The 20,008-nt window shown below is 50.5% G+C and overlaps 1 protein-coding gene across 18 annotated transcripts in view; it reads left to right on the top strand.

The window, feature by feature from the left end:
* The window catches only part of ADGRL3 (adhesion G protein-coupled receptor L3), a 1,059,382-nt gene that overhangs the window by 831,416 nt on the left and 207,958 nt on the right, over window positions 1-20,008 (top strand). For all 18 annotated transcript variants that reach the window (XM_040322560.1, XM_040322545.1, XM_040322548.1 and 15 more), the window contains one exon: window positions 5,631-5,727. In XM_040322560.1, coding sequence (XP_040178494.1) covers window positions 5,631-5,727 — 97 coding nt within the window. The remainder of the gene's footprint in view (window positions 1-5,630; window positions 5,728-20,008) is intronic.

The raw sequence follows: 20,008 nt of genomic DNA, 5'->3' as shown, positions 1-20,008 counted from the left end.
CCAACCAGCGCAAAGCATCTGTAGGAGAATTGAAGAAAAAAACTTTGCCCTCGTCGACCACTCTGAGCTTTGCTGCGTACATCATACTGTAAGCCATGTGCAAGTCCCGGAGCCTCTTCTTGACATGCAGAAAACTAGCTCTCTGTTTCTGCGTAGCTGCAGAGAAGTCAGGATAAATAGAAATACGATTCCTGTTAAATTGCAGGTCTCCTATAGTGCGGGTTGCACGGAGAATATTTTCACGATCTCGCTATCATTGGGTGCGGGTGAGAACCAGGAGGGGGGGTTTCGATGGCACCCTGTGAGCCCTTTCTATGGCAAACAAGCATGAGAACGTAGTGTATTTTGTGCGTGTACTTGAGAGAGGAGCCGGACTGCAGGAGTTGGGAGTAGGCAGGCCTCCCCCAGAGGCAATCTGCCACCTTTCTCCATGCCCCGGGTGGCAATGGTGGGTGTGTGAGGGGGTCCTCCCACACAGCCCGCCCTACCTGCTCCGCTTTGAAGCCCAACGGGGCAGAGGGACTCCCTATAAGGGAGTGAGAGGATTTGCCTGCTCAACCAGCCCTGTTAGTCCTTTGCCTCTCTTTTTAGAGACCGCGTGGTCAAAGTGCGTGCATGTTAACCCAATTTCGAGTATGTGTAAGTGTGGTGGTTTTTGTGGGAGGGGGGTGGGCGTACAAAGCGCAGGCTTACCTCGCATAGCACACCCACCGGGAGCCGGGCTGAGACCACCAAACTCAATTCACATGTAGCCGAGACCGGGATCCGAACCCCTAGCTGCAGAGGTGAATGGCTTGTCAGTGCAGTGCCAATCGCGTTGAGCCACCGCAGCCCCCTCATCATACTGTAAGCCATGTGCAAGTCCCGGAGCCTCTTCTTGACATGCAGAAAACTAGCTCTCTGTTTCTGCGTAGCTGCAGAGAAGTCAGGATAAATAGAAATACGATTCCTGTTAAATTGCAGGTCCCCTATAGTGCGGGTTGCACGGAGAATATTTTAACGATCTCTGAAGCGCAGAATACGTGCTATCATTGGGTGCGGGTGAGAACCAGGAGGGGGGGTTTCGATGGCACCCTGTGAGCCCTTTCTATGGCAAACAAGCGTGAGAACGTAGTGTCCGCCATGTTATCTTTAAGCCACAGCTCAAGAAAATCTTCAGGCTGCTTGCTTTCTGCTTTCTCAGGGAAGCCTACCAAACGGTAGGGATGAGCCGAACACCCCCCTGTTCGGTTCGCACCAGAACCTGCGAACACACCAAATGTTTGTGTGAACTTGGGTCCTGCCCCAGGGGACATTTATCAATGCAAAAAAAGTTTTAAAAAAAGGCCGTTTTTTCGGGAGCAGTGAATTTAATAATGCTTAGAGTGAAACAATAAAAGTGAAATATTCCTTTAAAATTTGTACCTAGGTGGGATGTAAAGTAAGCATGTGAAAAAGTGCATGTTTCCAGGACTTAGAACTGTCTCTGCACAAAGTGTCATTTCTGAAAGAAAAAAAGTCATTTAAAACTGGACTCGCGGCTATAATGAATTGTCGGCTCCCGGCAATTCAGAGAGAATTCATTCGTAAAAAAAAAAAACGTGGGGGTCCCCCCAAATTCAATTACCAGGCGCTTCAGGTCTGGTATGGATATTAAGGGGAACCCCGCCGTCAATTTAAAAAAAAATGACGTGGGGTTCCCCCCAAATATCCATTCCAGACCCTTCAGGTCTGGTGTGGATTTTAAGGGGAATTCCACCCCAATTTTTTTTTTAAATGGCGTGGAGTTCCCCCAAAAATCCACACCAGACCCCTTATCTGAGCATGTTTACCTGGCCGGCCACAGAAAAGAGGGGGGGACAGAGTGCGGCCCCCCTCTCCTAAACCGTACCAGGCCACATGCCCTCAACATGGGGAGGATGTCCCCATGTTGATGGGGACAAGGGCCTCATCCCCACAACCCTGGTCGTTGGTTCTGGGGGTCTGCGGGCGGGGGGCTTATCAGAATCTGAAAGACCCCTTTAACAAAGGGGACCCCCAGATCCTGGCCCCCCCCCTATGTGAATTGGTAATGGGGTACATTGTACCCCTACCATTTCACGAAGGAAGTGTAAATAGTTGTAAAAAACACACACCCACACCGTAGAAAAAAGTCCTTTATTAATAAAAAATAAATCCAGCGGTGGTAATCCACTCGGTCCCGGCTCCCTGCTCCAACGTTGTCGGTATCCAGTGACGGGTGATCTCCTCTCCGGTCCAGCAATGAGAAGATCATCCGGGATCCAGAGCGCAGCATCGCACGCCTCCTCTCTCCGCCGGACACAGCCCGGCGAATGACGCGGCTGAAGCTGTGACATTTCTTTTACTGGTGAGGCAGGGCCACCCATCACGTGACCCCGCCCCCTCTGCCAGGCTTCCCCAGTGATGTAGCCAACGGTGCATCAGAGGGGGATGGGGTCACGTGACGTTGGAGCAAGGAGCCGGGACCGAGTGGATTACCACCGCTGGATTTATTTTTTATTTTTTTATTAATAAAGGACTTTTTTCTATGGTGTGTGTGTGTTTTTTACAACTATTTACACTTCCTTCATGAAATGGTAGGGGTACAATGTACCCCATTACCAATTCACATAGGGGGGGACAGGATCTGGGGGTCCCCTTTGTTAAAGGGGTCTTCCAGATTCTGATAAGCCCCCCGCCCGCAGACCCCCACAACCACCGGCCAGGGTTGTGGGGATGAGGCCCTTGTCAGGCAAACGTGGGACAAATGTTCTGCGGGTGATTCCATGGGTGCCTGGCCGTATTTACCCATGCCTCTGTGATCGGCACGGTCTCGGGAGCCAGGGATGCCGTTGCTGCTGAGAATCTGCGCCTCTGAAGCCCAGGATGGCTGAAGGATTTTTTGTCCTGCACGGAGCTCCAGTTCAGAGCTGCTCACATGTCGGTCGCTGGCTCCGCCCCCAGTGATCTGTGATTTTTATTGTAACTGTGACATTGCTATAAAAATGCACTGATTACCGTTTAAATGGGACTGGTAGGGAAGGGGTTAACACTAGGGGGCGATCAAGGGGTTAAATGTGTATCCTAGGGAGTGATTCTAACTGTAGGCGGCAGGGACTCACAAGGGGAGGAGACCGATCGGTGTTCCTCTGTATTGGAAATACACGGATCTGTCTCCTCTCCTCTAACAGGACGTGGATCTGTGTGTTTACACACACAGATCCACATCCTTGGCTGTGTCCTTGGCAATCGCGGGTGTCTGGTGGACATCGGGGCCGCCGGGAACACGCATCGGCTACCAAGTGACACGGCAGGCATGCACGCCCTCTAGACGGCAGGGAAGTCGAGGACGTCATATGATGCCTGTCCAGGATGGGAGATCCCTCCTACGGACGTCATATGATTATAGCTGGGATGTCAAGTAGTTTATAAATGTTTTTAAGTTGTGCCTTCACTATTGTGCGTTTCTCTTATTCCTTTGAATTTATGGGCCAGATCCTCAAAAGAGATACGGCGGAGTAACTGCTGTTACTCCGTCGTATCCCTGGTCCTAACTATGGAACTGATCCACAGACTCAGTTTCCCATAGTTAGGACGAAGATCCGACATCTGTAATTGAATTACACTGTCGGATCTTAAGGATGCAATTCTAGGCCGGCCGCTAGGTGGCGAGGCCATTCCGGCCGGCGTAGAATATGCAAATGACCAGTTACGGCGATCCACGAACGCTCCGACGGGCCCGTCGCTCTAAATCTACGTCGTTTACGTCGAGTTCCGCCGCGTAAAACTAGGGCTAAGCCCTAGTTGTCTTAAGCCATGTTAAGTATGGCCGTCGTTCCCGCGTCGAATTTTAAATTCTACGTCGTTTGCGTAAGACGTCCGTGAATGGCGCTGGACGCCATTTACGTTAACGTCTAAGCAAATGACGTCGGAGCGACGTCAGTTAGCGCAATGCACGTCAGGTAAGTTACCCGACGGAGCATGCGCAGTACGTCCGGCGCGGGAGCGCGCCTAATTTAAATGGGACTCGCCCATTTGAATAGGAACGCCTTGCGCCGGACGGATTTAAGGTACAGCTCCGCAAAGTTCCAGGTAAGTGCTTTGTGGATCGGCACCTAACTTTGGAATTTTGCGGCGGAGTAACTTAAATCCGAAAAGTTACGTTGCGCCGCGGCTTTGTGGATAACCCCCTATATGCTGGATTTCTTCCTGAGAGATTTGATCTTATCCAGTGAGGTTCAGTTGAAAGTGTAGCAACGTTCATAGAGTGGGTCATTCTAAACCCTGTTTGACCTTCCAAAATGTTCGGATTTTTGAATTTCCTATTTTAGAATTTTCAGAAATTTAGAATTTAAAAATTCGAAAATCTGAAAAGAAAGAAAATCATTAAAATTCTAAATAACTAGCTAATAACTAGGAAATGAAAGGAAATTCCAATACCTATAATTTAATAGTTATTAGTTAGTTATTTTCTAATTTTAATGATATAATTTAACATTTTATAACTTCAAAATTTCCAATCTTCAAATTTCCGAATTTTGTCATTTCTGATTTTAAAATTTACGAATTTTGGAATTTCCAATTTTTCAAATGGAAAAAATGGAATGGAACAAATTAATTAGAATTTTCTGATTTTCATTTTCTTTATTTACAGATTTTCACATTTTTTGAATTTCCTAATTTCGAATTTTCTAAATTTTCATCCAAATTTCCGAAATTTCAATATTTAGAATTTCGCAATTCTGAATTTTAAATATTTTAATTTCGCATTTTCTAACTTCGAATTTTTGAATTTCGCATGTTCTAACTTCAAATTTTTATTTTTTTTTCCGAATTTCAAATTTATAAATTTTAGAATTTCGGAATTTCATATTTTCTAATTTTTGGAAATTTGGAAATTCAAAAATCAGAAAAAAATAGAGAACATCAGTAAACTTCGAAATAATAGCTAACTAATAAATATAAAATTATAGGTATTGGAATTTCCCTTCAAGTTTCCGAATTTTGAACTTTGGAACTTTGGAATTCGTAAATTTTAAATTTCGGAAATCCGAAAATCCTAACATTCGGAAACTGAAAAATTCGGAAATTTTCGGAATTAACTCATTTGGCAAAATTCGTTAAATAACAAATTCAGAACTAAATTAATTGCACGTCTAATAGCTGTTGGCAGAAGGGGGGATAATTTGTGCACTCAGCAATAAGTCCACAGCAGTTTGAGATTCAAACTGGTGGCAAGCAACTTTACTGATTTTCAAGAAATTAATAAACATTGGAATACTTTTCAAAGTTAATAAGCCTGAGTATGTTGGAAGCACACCATACCAAAATGGTAGCAATTTTTACAGCATGTTCAGTGGGCATGTGAAAATTGAGGCAATGGTTGGAGCATGTTTAGTGCTCTGTGGTCATTAGGGCAAAAGAAAATCTTGTGTCTTTTTTCAACCTGACTAACTATGTAAATATGTCTGTAAGAATTGACTATCCTGTCATGCTACTTGTAATGGTTGCAAGAAACGTCGAATGAAAATGTATTTCTTTTTTTTATAAAAAAATAAAGTCAGACCTATAAAAGTCAGACCTATAATCAAAATGATTTTTAGATTTTTAATTACAACTTTGCCAAGCATACCATTGTATTCTTTTTACAGAGTCGAATCCGTAGGATGTGGAATGACACCGTTAGAAAACAGTCCGAGTCTTCCTTTATTACTGGAGAAATAAACAGTTCGGCTTCTCTTAACAGAGGTGAATATGCTTACTCTTGCTTTCAATGTATTTAACTATCTTCATCTAATACATAGAACTGTGAGAATGAACAATTTTCTCTACACAATGGTTTATTCAGGATAATTGTATCATGGATGCACTACATTTTAAATAACTATACTATAGTCTGGGATTTTGTTACTAAAGATGTACATTTTCACATGCTCTGTGAAGTTATATTCACTCATCCAAACATAGCCAAATGTTTGTTTAAATTCCCCTGCACATATTTGGTATCCAAAACATACTCCCTTAGTACATCAGCCTCACAGAGTGCATTTATTTTGGACAAGGTTGATACATTTTTTGCATTACACAACCAATTGCAGCACACAAAATATCAGCTACTAGATCCCATATATGTAAAAAGGGGGGTGTAATGGCGCTTGCCAGTGGAAGAATATAATAAAGTAAATGTCAAATAACGCACAGCAACGTATGGATATTGACCAATGGATCCAATAAAATGTGTTCCACTCCTACTTTCCTCAAAAGCCCTTCATGACATCCACAACTAAGATGTGAAGGGTGGGAATAGTGAGATTGATGAAATTTAATGAAGACTAAAAATAATAATTTAAAGTCAATAAGTATTGTGAAGACAATTGCAATACATAATAAACTCCAGTGCCATCACCAAATAGGCAAAACAGTGATAGCGTGAATAATGGTAATTGTGTGTAATCCAAAAAACACAAAGTGAAAAGCTCTAAATATGTTTTTGTAAAAGAACGAAATTTTTTTTAAAAATGTGCACCAAAAAATTGTGCAAAGTGAAATAAATAAATAATGTTCAGGCATGAAAAAATATATATATAAATAAAGTTCAAGTTAATACAGTGTTCAAAGTAAATTCCAGCGCTTGATGAAATATTCCAAGCCAAGGCTGAGTTCTGTTCTACGTTACCCATCCAGATTCATCTCGGATTCTTCTTGCTGCTATCAGGCAAAGGACAATTCAATGTGTCGGGAAATGTGTATACAGATATTGGCCTCAAAAAGTGAGTCTCAACAGAAGCATTTACTACAGAGGGCACCAGAGTACTGTCCTTCATCTATGAGTGGTCTGGACGAACCTTTGGTCGGATGATTGGAGTGACCCGAGCTTTCCTGGATCCATAGTGTGTGCTGCTGGGCTCCATGTACATCTAACAGGCTGGTTTAAACTGTTCTGAGATGAGAGGCTAGTATTACCTTCATTTGGGGTCTGCACAACTACACTGGAGGATCGTGCGGTGGATTGCAGTACCATTTTTTGTTTAAACACTATTGCACCTTTTGGGAAATTTTGAAATCAAGCACCTTATCAACTTTATTGTATATATACTTTTTTTGCACTTTTAGAATATTTCATCAAGTGCTGGAATTTACTTTGAACACTGTATTAACTTGAACTTTATTTATATATATATTTTTTCATGCCTGAACATTATTTATTTATTTCACTTTGCACAATTTTTTGGTGCACATTTTTTTAATTTTTTTTCGTTCTTTTACAAAAACATATTTAGAGCTTTTCACTTTGTGTTTTTTGGATTACACATGAATACCATTATTCACGCTATCACTGTTTTGCCTATTTGGTGATGGCATTGGAGTTTATTATGTATTACAATTGTCTTCACAATACTTATTGACTTTTAATTATTATTTTTAGTCTTCATTAAATTTCATCAATCTCACTATTCCCACCCTTCACATCTTAGTTGTGGATGTCATGAAGGGCTTTTGAGGAAAGTAGGAGTGGAACACATTTTATTGGATCCATTGGTCAATATCCATACGTTGCTGTGCGTTATTTGACATTTACTTTATTATATTCTTCCACTGGCAAGCGCCATTACACCCCCCTTTTTACATATGTCATTTGGTGCGTGAGCACTGCTTTGGTAGTGGCTGCTGCTTTCTTATTTTAGTATTATTATTTTAATTATACCATTATTTAGTTGCCGATGGTTAGGTTGTTTTTGCGCATTGGTTCCCCCCTTTATATAGATCCCATATACATACAGCATTCATAGTTGAAGCAATGCTAGTCTTTTTCCAAATAGTCATAAGAAATTGCCAATCACAAGCTTTAAAGAATCAGGTCGGTAAAAAGTAAATAATTGTAAAACAAATAGTAATGAAATAATAAGGAGAATAGGTAGTATAGTTCTTTTCTGGATATATGGCAGGGTATCCTTTACTTTTCCACATTCAACTGACAGTTTTCAGCAGGAAGAACAAGAGAATTCCTAAAATAAGGTAAGAGGGAATATCACAGTGCAGTATTTATTGTAATGTGAAAGTACACAATCCCAGAGTACTAAGTTTTATTATTGTAGGAACACTTTTGTGTCAGCCAACCATCATTTGCTAAAAAAAAACCTGCAGGTAATATACCAAAGACGTCATAAACATTCAACCATTATGTGTAATATAAGAGTCACAGGATGTTCTTTATAAGAGTCACAAACAAAGTTTTAGTGGCATTTTCTTAGCCTAAAGGTATCTAAAAAGCCTGATGTCTGTTCCAGCATGCTTGGAATAGTATTAGGTAGTAAAGTCTGAATCTTTTTTGACAGCCCTGGAAACTTTACCTTTGAAAGCAAGCCAACAATGACCATATTTCTGTTCTCATGGGTTCACTTTTAGAGAACCAGTGATGATTGAGTTTGGGAATATTCATTCCCTAATAATTATAACTGTGCAAACCTTTTTCTGAAAAATAAATATTAGTCACATAGTTCTGTCTAATTGACTTTAGTCTGACTATTTATATTAAGACTCAGAAGTGAGAGTTCACCTTTCTCGACTTCTCCAAGCTTCTGAGTGTGCAAAAAGGACTACAGAAGCCTTAAGATTAAGTTGATCTTTGTCATTTGATTCTTAAAGTAGATATAAACCTTATAAAGTGGTACTGGTGCAGCGGTTAACCACTTGGAACATTTTACCCCCTTAACCTCCCTGGCGGTATGATTCTGTCTGGAATTACGTACCAAAAGCGGTACAATTATTTTGCAAGGAAATTGGCATTTTATACTGTAGGCCTGTAATTTTTAGAAATAACTCACTTAAATCTGACCAAGCAAGAGTCTTGTAGGCATCCCGGGTATGATTTTTTTTTTTAAAACAAAATTATAAATTATAATATAATAAATAATTATAAATAATTATAACAAATAATAATATAATTATAATAAAAATTATTCAATAATGTAATCAACTCAAAATCACTGAAATTTGCAGTTGCAGAATTGTCGCTGTCATTATTTTATTTTTTTTATGACGAATTTCCCCGCAAATCGCTATCGCACATTTCTGCAAGTGATTATAATTTATTATCGCTGTTTTCTAGCTGATCTAAAACCATTTTTGACATAAAGGGACACTTTTGGACAATCTACAGTTTTTAGGTAGAAATTACATTTTTTATTATATAAAAGTACATGCAGGGCACTGGGCAGACCACTAGGGACAAGGGGGGTGTGTGTTTTTTACATACAGTACTGTAATCTATAAGATTACAGTATACTGTATGTAAAGTGTTTGTTTACTTTTTTGAATTTGGCGCCGTTCTCCGTCCCCGTGCGTCGTAACGTCGCAGGGAACGGAGATCGGCGGCACACGGGGACTGTGAATCGAGCGAGGAGGACCCGCTCGCTCACACAGCGGGTGGCATCGCTGGATCCAGGGACAAGGTAAGTAAACCAAGCCTGTGGATCCAGCGAAAGGTAAGCCCGTCCAGCCCGAGCGTGACTCGGGTTTACCGATCCTAACATGAAAAACCAACCCCGAGTCACGCTCGGGTTTACCGTCAGGGGGGTTAATGACCAGAGCATTTTTAGCTATTCAGCACTTCGTCGCTCTAACTGACAATTGTGCAGGGGCCTGCAACATTATACCTAAACAAAATCCCACAAATAGAGTTTTCTCTATAATCAAAAAAAGAGTGACAATTTTGAAAAAAAAGCCATATTTTTTACTTTTTGCTATAATAAATATCCCCCAAAAATATATCAAAATCAAAACCAGTTACTTGCCAATAACAGTGTTTCTACGAAACCTTCCAGGATGGCAACACATGAGAGATGATAGGCTCCCTCCTACAGGAAACACAATCAAATCACAGCTGTTTATAAGGCCCCACCTTGTCCCACAGTAGTTGTAAAGTAATACTCCCAACTGATTCACAAGGGTTATTCCAATGTTTAGGTACTTATCACCTAGTGTGTACCTACTCCTCCACCCATAACAGGGAGGGAAGTAGGCCTGCCATCCTGGAACGTTTCGTAAAGACACCATTATCCATAAGTAACTGTCAGTTTTCTCACCTCACCTTCCAGGACGGAAACACATGAGAGTATAATAAAGAAATCCACGTGCCTACCTTAGGGTGGGACCACTGCCTGTAACACTTTTCCACCGAAGGCTAGGTCCTGCTGCGATAGGACCTCCACTCGGTAGTGCTTCAGGAAGGTGTCTTGACTGGACCAGGTGGCTAAGCTATGAATTTACTCCCAGGAGATTCCTGCTTTTTTGACCTTAGATGTTGCTAGGGCTCTAGTTGAGTGTGCTTTCAACTTTTCTGGTGCAGGTATGCCTGAGCTTTCATAAGCTATAATAATGCAAAAATATATACCAAAAAAATGGCGCCTTGTGGGCATAAGAACATATAATCCAACAGCTGCCCCCTTTAAAGTGAAAAAAATCACTAAACTGTAAAGAATTATAAAATAAAAGAATAAGGCGCTTTACATGTTCATGTGAAAAACTGGGACAAAGAAAAACACATCAAACTTAAATGTGCACATAAATGAAAAAAAAGCAAGCATAAAGTCCATAAGTGAATAAATCCCAACACCAAAACGGAATACTCAGAGATAAAACTTCTAGATCTTCCTTCACGGATGCTCAGGTTGAAGATGGCCACTCACCAGAGCTGTTTGACCCCTTTTTACAGGACGGTCAAAAAACGCTTTGGGAACACAAGATTGGTACCGCTAATGGCATAAATCTACTCCAATGGCCACTCAGGAAGGGGCTAAAAAATTACTCCACAGGAGACACGGATAAAAGTCTCATAGTGTAGTAGATCCTCTGCTCCAACATATGTTTCCTGTGATTGGCTTCCTGAAGAGCCAATCATGGCTCTTCAGGGTCACCAATCATGGAGTGCATTCAGGGTCTGACAGGTTGGCGACTGAGGAAGTCTGCTTCCTGGTTGTCTGTGCCCCTTATGTGGACCGCTGCCAAGGAGACTACCCTGTGCTTGGCCTAGGTCAGGGTCTCCTTTGCTAAGGCTTAAAGGGTTTTGGACCTGGTTCCCCCCTGATAGTTCAGATAAGCTACAGTCGTAGCATTGTCTGAACAGACCAAGACTTTTTCCCCTGTGACCATCTTTTCGAAGGCTTTTAGGGCTTCGCCCACCGCTCTGAGTTCCCGATATTGGAAGAGGATCTAGCTACTTCCCTCTGCCAGAAACCCTGAGCTTTGGCTTCCCCTATGTGAGCTCCCCATCCCCCGGCACTTGCGTCTGTGGTGACCTTTAGTGGATCCCACTTACCCCAGGATCTGCCATTTTCCAAATTGCCTGGTACTGACCACCACCCCAGGGAGGATTTTACCTGACGGGTAATGATTAGACTTTCATCTAGAGATTCATTCCTTTTGTCCCAAGAGGAAAGATGGAAGGATTGCAGATCCCTTGAATGCAGCTGAGCCCAGACGACTGCTAGAATGCTGGCTAACATGAACCCCAGGAGCCTGAGGATCTCCCTCTGGGAGCACACAGGGGTTCCTATCAGCCTTTTGACAGCTGAGACAACCTTTTCCACCTTTTCCCTTGGTAGGAACAGCTTTTGAGTACGAGATTCCACCCAAAAACCCAGGTAGGTCTGGACCTGAGTCAGTTCCATGGTGGATTTCTTTATCGTACATCACGGGAGACAGAGCAGCCTAGCCATTACTATACGGGTTATAGAGTCTACCTTCAGGTGATGGACACTGGCATTCTCAGACAGGAAGTCCCCTCCCTATATAACCCCCTCCCATAGTGGGAGTACCTCAGTTTTTTCGCCAGTGTCTTAGGTGTTGGTCACAAAATAGCTATGTCTCTACGTCCTTGGGACCAGGGCAGGCTAACCGGATCTGTCCAAGGTGCCTCTGAGCCAAAGTGGACAGTACCCGGGCCCCAAGCTGTGGGGTTTTACCTATAACGCCTCTCCTTAGAGGGCTGGATCCTGGGTCCAGAGCTTTGGGCCTTTTAAGGTCTAAAAGTACCTGTGACGGTATTGGTATGATATCCCCGTCAAGCATTCCCTCCTCTCCATACAAGAACATCACAGGATCATCCACACATGAGTCAAGATTGAATGCTGGAACCAAGACTGATTTATTGGCAGCTTGCTGCTGGTTATAAATACAGTTTTACAAGCTAAATCCTTAATCAAGGAACAATGGGAGCTCCACCCCCTTTTCACCTATTCAGGAGTTTCTCATACAGAATATAGCCAGACAATTCGAAGCCGACCTGAGACACATTTTCTTTAAATAATGACATCAGGGAAGTTAATTACAAGGTGTACAGAACACATTAGCTGGGCAGCCTGGCACCGCATAATGAAGCAATCAGAATACATAACATGAGTCACCTCTAATCACAGTAAACAGGTTTAACATCCCTTTGAAGTAAGGAGCTAGCTGCAGACGGGTCATTAACATGTCAATAGCTTGTAACACATGAATCCATTTTACCTCTAACCCACAATTTAACCAAGCAGGGAGATTTACACTGACATATCCTTCACAATGGCCCCCCTTTTTCTCCCTGCTACGGCAAACCCGGTTGGACCTTCCCTGGTCCAGTAGGGTTGACGGGTTCAGAGCTTTTAGTCCGAGGTTAACTCCGTTTGGCGTGACTGACCTCCATTGGTAACTGCTTCCGACTCAGGTATGCCACCGGGTCGTCAGATCACACGCCGGTCAGTCCCCAAGTCTTTGTGCGATCTGCAGAGTCACCAGAAGTCAGTGTGAAGACGGCGAATGGGTCTGTGCGCCGCCGTCTAGGTGTCCCGCTATGGGAGGGGCAGGTTATGGCTCTGAAGTGACAATCACAGAAGATTCATAAAAAGGAAAAGTTATATTTGTTGAAATGCTGTAGCACTGGTGCTCAGAGTCCGGGGGGGGGGGTGGAGGGGAATCAGAGCCCCATAAGGTCAGCCACCCCCTGCTCCCTCCGCAGCCGCCGGTTCTCCTCTTTGAGCTTCTCCAGCTCCATCTCCAGTTCATGGAGCCTGGGGGGGTCAGCCTGCTGTGACCTCAGGTGGTTGTTCTCCTCCTCCATGCGGCTTATGCACTCCTCCAGCTCCATGTATTCACGGATCAGCTCCTGCTTGCTCATGTCCTGCAGGCTCTCCACGTGGTCCTTCATCATCAGGAACTGGGTGGTGGTGTAAGGGGCCACCGGTGGGCCCTTGGCGAACATCTCGGCCCGCATCTGGGGCGCCCGCTGCGATTCCATCTCCTCCAGTCGCTTTTTCTCCTCCCAGGTCCGCTGGTTATATGACTTCCAGGACCTCTTCTTCTTGGAGGGTAGCTGGCGGTGCCTCTTTCTGCCCAGCTCCCTCCAGGGCCCCTCCGGCTCATGGCTGTCGCCCATGACCAGCTGACAATGGTGTTCCCTGTTGTCCGTAATAACAGATTGTACCATGAGGGCTTCGTAAGGGGTGCCCAATGGTTCTTCCTGACCCAGCTCCTGGGGATCCCAAGCCGAGTCTACACAATGGGCTGCTGCTGGTGGGCGATACCCAGGTTGAGACCAATTTGACCTGGTGTTGTCATTAATGGGGCAATTCTGCTTGAAGTGACCCAACTGTTTGCACCGGAAGCAGCGTTGTTCGTTGTCCTCCTGGCGTGGGTAGCGAGGGCTAGATGTCATCGGTCTGTTAGGCGGTTGGTATCTAGCGGCTGGTGGGTGTGAGGGCGCCGTTGGTCGTGGAGGTTGTACCCGTGGTGTGACCTGGTTTGTCTTGCGAGTATCCGCATATTCATCCGCCAACTTCGCGGCCTCTGGTAGAGTCATGGGCCTGCGATCTCTGACCCAATCTTTGACATCCGTCTGGATGTGATTGTAAAATTGCTCCAGGAGCATTAGTTGCTGTGATACATTTGCCTATATGTCTCAGTGTACTGCTCCCTGCTAGCCATGGGTAGAGGTAGAAAGGAATTTCATGTGTGATTCATTCCTCTGACAGGTTATTGACGTGCTAATGTCCCCTCACTATTCTAAAGGTTAATTGATCTATTGTGTTGTGTAAAGAAGATCTGTGTTTACCCTTAAAAGATGTGTATTGTATCATCAGGCTAAATGATTAGAGAAGTAGTATGTTAATTATTCTGATTGCTTCAGTGTATTAATTAACTCCCCTGATGTCTTTATCTAAAGAAACGTGTCTGCATGGTCGGCTCCGACTTGTCTCCTATAATCTGTATGGGAAACCCCACTGTGTGAGGGGGGCGTTCCTAACAGGCTGTAACCACATATAAGCTGAGTTTTTGTGTCAATAAAGTGTCTTGGTTCCAGCATCCAGTCTTGACTCATGTGTGGGGAATCCTGTGATGTTCTTGTATGGAAAGGAGGGAATGCTTGACGGGGATATCATACCGATACCGTCACAAATTGGTTGGCAGCAGCGGGATCTTCCCTTCTACTCTCCTTCACACCTGGATTCCAAGCAGACACTGGAAGAACTACTGGAAGGATTGCTAGCAACAAAACCAAGCGGGTCATCATAGCGGAATCAATGGAGATAGACCAGGAGGACGGGATTGCAGCAACGCCAGCAGTACAAGAGATGGATACACCAGTGATTCAGGAGGAGGAATCGCCAGCCAACAAGCTAATGAGAGAGAAGCTAGCGTGGTTCGGCCCGAACCCAACGCCAGATGTGGTGCTGAAAGTGATGGACCTGTTAGCGGAGGAGGCTAAACAAATAAGAGACGCAGAGCTACAGAAGGCTAAACAAATAAGGGACGCAGAACTACAGTTAAAACTGGCAGCAGTCCAACAAGCAGCCGCACCTTCTCCAAACAGTGAGTACAGCACAGCAGACGCAAGTAAGATTCCGTTTAGCGCTTTTAAAGCTTTTGATGAAAAGGACTGTGAAATTGATAACTACCTGGCGGATTTTGAGCGACAATGTAACCTGCACCGAATAGCTAGAAGAGAGTGGGTTGCAATATTGTCAGGCAAACTGTCAGGCAAAGCTTCTGATGCTTTCCGGACCGTGCCAGATCAGGATATCCATAGCTACGCCCGGGTTAAAGAAGTGCTCCTGGCTCGTTATGCAGTAACCCCAGAGTCCCACCGACAGAAGTTCAGGGACTCACGCAAAACCACGAAAGACTCTTACGCAGAATGGGCATGCCAGCTGTCCCTGTCGGCCTCTAACTGGGTTAACAGCAGCCAGGCCACCACCGCAGAGGACATTTTGCAACTAATGCCCCTGGAGCAATTTTACAATCACATCCAGACGGATGTCAAAGATTGGGTGAGAGATCGCAGGCCCATGACTCTACCAGAGGCCGCGAAGTTGGCGGATGAATATGCGGATACTCGCAAGACAAACCAGGTCACACCACGGGTACAACCTCCACAAACAACGGCGCCCTCACACCCACCAGCCGCTAGATACCAACCGCCTAACAGACCGATGACATCTAGCCCTCGCTACCCACGCCAGGAGGACAATGAACAACGCTGCTTCCGGTGCAAACAGTTGGGTCACTTCAAGCAGAATTGCCCCATGAATGACAACACCAGGTCAAATTGGTCTCAACCTGGGTACCGCCCACCAGCAGCAGCCCATTGTGTAGACTCGGCTTGGGATCCCCAGGAGCGGGGTCGGGAAGAACCATTGGGCACCCCTTACGAAGCCCTCATGGTACAATCTGCTATTACGGACAACAGGGAACACCATTGTCAGCTGGTCATGGGCTCCAGCCCTGAGCCGGAGGGGCCCTGGAGGGAGCTGGGCAGAAAGAGGCACCGCCGGCCATCCTTCAAGAAGAAGAGGTCCTGGAAGTCATATAACCAGCGGACCTGGGAGGAGAAGAAGCGACTGGAGGAGAGGGAGTCGCAGCGGGCGTCCCAGATGCGGGCCGAGATGTTCGCCAAGGGCCCACCGGTGGCCCCTTACACCACCACCCAGTTCCTGATGATGAAGGACCACGTGGAGAGCCTGCAGGACATGAGCAAGCAGGATCTGATCTGTGAGTACATAGAGCTGGAGGAGTGCATAAGCCGCATGGAGGAGGAGAACAACCACCTGAGGTCACAGCAGGCTGACCCCCCCAGGCTCCATGAACTGGAGATGGAGCTGGAGAAGCTCCAAGAGGAGAACCGGCGGCTGCGGAGGGAGCAGGGGGTGGCTGACCTTATGGGGCTCTGAGTCCCCTCTCTCCCCCCCCCCCCCCCCCCCCCCCCCCCCCCCCCCCCCCCCCCCCCCCCCCCCCCCCCCCCCCCCCCCCCCCCCCCCCCCCCCCCCCCCCCCCCCCCCCCCCCCCCCCCCCCCCCCCCCCCCCCCCCCCCCCCCCCCCCCCCCCCCCCCCCCCCCCCCCCCCCCCCCCCCCCCCCCCCCCCCCCCCCCCCCCCCCCCCCCCCCCCCCCCCCCCCCCCCCCCCCCCCCCCCCCCCCCCCCCCCCCCCCCCCCCCCCCCCCCCCCCCCCCCCCCCCCCCCCCCCCCCCCCCCCCCCCCCCCCCCCCCCCCCCCCCCCCCCCCCCCCCCCCCCCCCCCCCCCCCCCCCCCCCCCCCCCCGCCCCCCCCCCCCCCCCCCCCCCCCCCCCCCCCCCCCCCCCCCCCCCCCCCCCCCCCCCCCCCCCCCCCCCCCCCCCCCCCCCCCCCCCCCCCCCCCCCCCCCCCCCCCCCCCCCCCCCCCCCCCCCCCCCCCCCCCCCCCCCCCCCCCCCCCCCCCCCCCCCCCCCCCCCCCCCCCCCCCCCCCCCCCCCCCCCCCCCCCCCCCCCCCCCCCCCCCCCCCCCCCCCCCCCCCCCCCCCCCCCCCCCCCCCCCCCCCCCCCCCCCCCCCCCCCCCCCCCCCCCCCCCCCCCCCCCCCCCCCCCCCCCCCCCCCCCCCCCCCCCCCCCCCCCCCCCCCCCCCCCCCCCCCCCCCCCCCCCCCCCCCCCCCCCCCCCCCCCCCCCCCCCCCCCCCCCCCCCCCCCCCCCCCCCCCCCCCCCCCCCCCCCCCCCCCCCCCCCCCCCCCCCCCCCCCCCCCCCCCCCCCCCCCCCCCCCCCCCCCCCCCCCCCCCCCCCCCCCCCCCCCCCCCCCCCCCCCCCCCCCCCCCCCCCCCCCCCCCCCCCCCCCCCCCCCCCCCCCCCCCCCCCCCCCCCCCCCCCCCCCCCCCCCCCCCCCCCCCCCCCCCCCCCCCCCCCCCCCCCCCCCCCCCCCCCCCCCCCCCCCCCCCCCCCCCCCCCCCCCCCCCCCCCCCCCCCCCCCCCCCCCCCCCCCCCCCCCCCCCCCCCCCCCCCCCCCCCCCCCCCCCCCCCCCCCCCCCCCCCCCCCCCCCCCCCCCCCCCCCCCCCCCCCCCCCCCCCCCCCCCCCCCCCCCCCCCCCCCCCCCCCCCCCCCCCCCCCCCCCCCCCCCCCCCCCCCCCCCCCCCCCCCCCCCCCCCCCCCCCCCCCCCCCCCCCCCCCCCCCCCCCCCCCCCCCCCCCCCCCCCCCCCCCCGCCCCCCCCCCCCCCCCCCCCCCCCCCCCCCCCCCCCCCCCCCCCCCCCCCCCCCCCCCCCCCCCCCCCCCCCCCCCCCCCCCCCCCCCCCCCCCCCCCCCCCCCCCCCCCCCCCCCCCCCCCCCCCCCCCCCCCCCCCCCCCCCCCCCCCCCCCCCCCCCCCCCCCCCCCCCCCCCCCCCCCCCCCCCCCCCCCCCCCCGCCCCCCCCCCCCCCCCCCCCCCCCCCCCCCCCCCCCCCCCCCCCCCCCCCCCCCCCCCCCCCCCCCCCCCCCCCCCCCCCCCCCCCCCCCCCCCCCCCCCCCCCCCCCCCCCCCCCCCCCCCCCCCCCCCCCCCCCCCCCCCCCCCCCCCCCCCCCCCCCCCCCCCCCCCCCCCCCCCCCCCCCCCCCCCCCCCCCCCCCCCCCCCCCCCCCCCCCCCCCCCCCCCCCCCCCCCCCCCCCCCCCCCCCCCCCCCCCCCCCCCCCCCCCCCCCCCCCCCGCCCCCCCCCCCCCCCCCCCCCCCCCCCCCCCCCCCCCCCCCCCCCCCCCCCCCCCCCCCCCCCCCCCCCCCCCCCCCCCCCCCCCCCCCCCCCCCCCCCCCCCCCCCCCCCCCCCCCCCCCCCCCCCCCCCCCCCCCCCCCCCCCCCCCCCCCCCCCCCCCCCCCCCCCCCCCCCCCCCCCCCCCCCCCCCCCCCCCCCCCCCCCCCCCCCCCCCCCCCCCCCCCCCCCCCCCCCCCCCCCCCCCCCCCCCCCCCCCCCCCCCGGACTCTGAGCACCAGTGCTACAACAAATATAACTTTTCCTTTTTATGAATCTCCTGTGATTGTCACTTCAGAGCCATAACCTGCCCCCTCCCATAGCGGGACACCTAGACGGCGGCGCACAGACCCATTCGCTGTCTTCACACTGACTTCTGGTGACTTTGCAGATCGCACAAAGACTTGGGGACTGACCGGCGTGTGATCTGACGACCCGGTGACATACCTGAGTCTGAAGCAGTTGTCAAGGGAGGTCAGTCATGCCAATGGAGTTAACCTCGGACTAAAAGCTCTGAACCCGTCAACCCTACTGGACCAGGGAAGGTCCAACCGGATTTGCCGGAGCAGGGAGCAAAAGGGGGGCCATTGTGATACATTTGCCTATATGTCTCAGTGTACTGCTGCCTGCTAGCCATGGGTAGAGGTAGAAAGGAATTTCATGTGTGATTCATTCCTCTGACAGGTTATTGACGTGCTAATGTCCCCTCACTATTCTAAAGGTTAATTGATCTATTGTGTTGTGTAAAGAAGATCTGTGTTTACCCTTAAAAGATGTGTATTGTATCATCAGGCTAAATGATTAGAGAAGTAGTATGTTAATTATTCTGATTGCTTCAGTGTATTAATTAACTCCCCTGATGTCTTTATCTAAAGAAACGTGTCTGCATGGTCGGCTCCGACTTGTCTCCTATAATCTGTATGGGAAACCCCACTGTGTGAGGGGGGCGTTCCTAACAGGCTGTAACCACATATAAGCTGAGTTTTTGTGTCAATAAAGTGTCTTGGTTCCAGCATCCAGTCTTGACTCATGTGTGGGGAATCCTGTGATGTTCTTGTATGGAAAGGAGGGAATGCTTGACGGGGATATCATACCGATACCGTCACAGTTGCAAAATGTCCTCTGCGGTGGTGGCCTGGCTGCTGTTAACCCAGTTAGAGGCCAACAGGGACAACTGGCATGCCCATTCCGCGTAAGAGTCTTTCGTGGTTTTGCGTGAGTCCCTGAACTTCTGTCGGTGGGACTCTGGGGTTACTGCATAACGAGCCAGGAGCACTTCTTTAACCCTGGCGTAGCTATGGATATCCTGATCTGGCACGGTCCGGAAAGCATCAGAAGCTTTGCCTGACAGTTTGCCTGACAATATTGCAACCCACTCTCTTCTAGCTATTCGGTGCAGGTTACATTGTCGCTCAAAATCCGCCAGGTAGTTATCAATCTCACAGTCCTTTTCTTCAAAAGCTTTAAAAGCGCTAAACGGGATCTTCCTTGTGTCTGCTGTGCTGTACTCACTGTTTGGAGAATGTGCGGCTGCTTGTTGGACTGCTGCCAGTTTTAACTGTAGCTCTGCGTCTCTTATTTGTTTATCCTTCTGTAGCTCTGCGTCTCTTATTTGTTTATCCTCCTAACAGGTCCATCACTTTCAGCACCACATCCGGCGTTGGGTTCGGGCCGAACCACGCTAGCTTCTCTCTCATTAGCTTGTTGGCTGGTGATTCCTCCTCCTGAATCACTGGTGTCTCCATCTCTTGTACTGCTGGCGTTGCTGCAATCACGTTCTCCTGGTCTAGCTCCATTAATTCTGCTATGATGACCCGCTTGGTTTTGTTGCTAGCAATCCTTCCACGAACTTCCAGTAGTTCTTTTAAGCAGGGTGTAGCAGCCTTCCATTCACTGTTCCCAGTGTCTGCTTGGAATCCTGGTGTAAGGGAGAGTAGAAGGGAAGATCCCGCTGCTGCCAACCAATTTGTGACGGTATTGGTATGATATCCCCGTCTCCATACAAGAACATCACAGGATCATCCACACATGAGT

This window comes from Rana temporaria, chromosome 1, assembly GCF_905171775.1.
Source record: "Rana temporaria chromosome 1, aRanTem1.1, whole genome shotgun sequence".
Classification (NCBI taxonomy): domain Eukaryota; kingdom Metazoa; phylum Chordata; class Amphibia; order Anura; family Ranidae; genus Rana; species Rana temporaria.
Note: the sequence above shows the minus strand (reverse complement) of the source record. Positions and strands in the feature narration are given on the sequence as shown.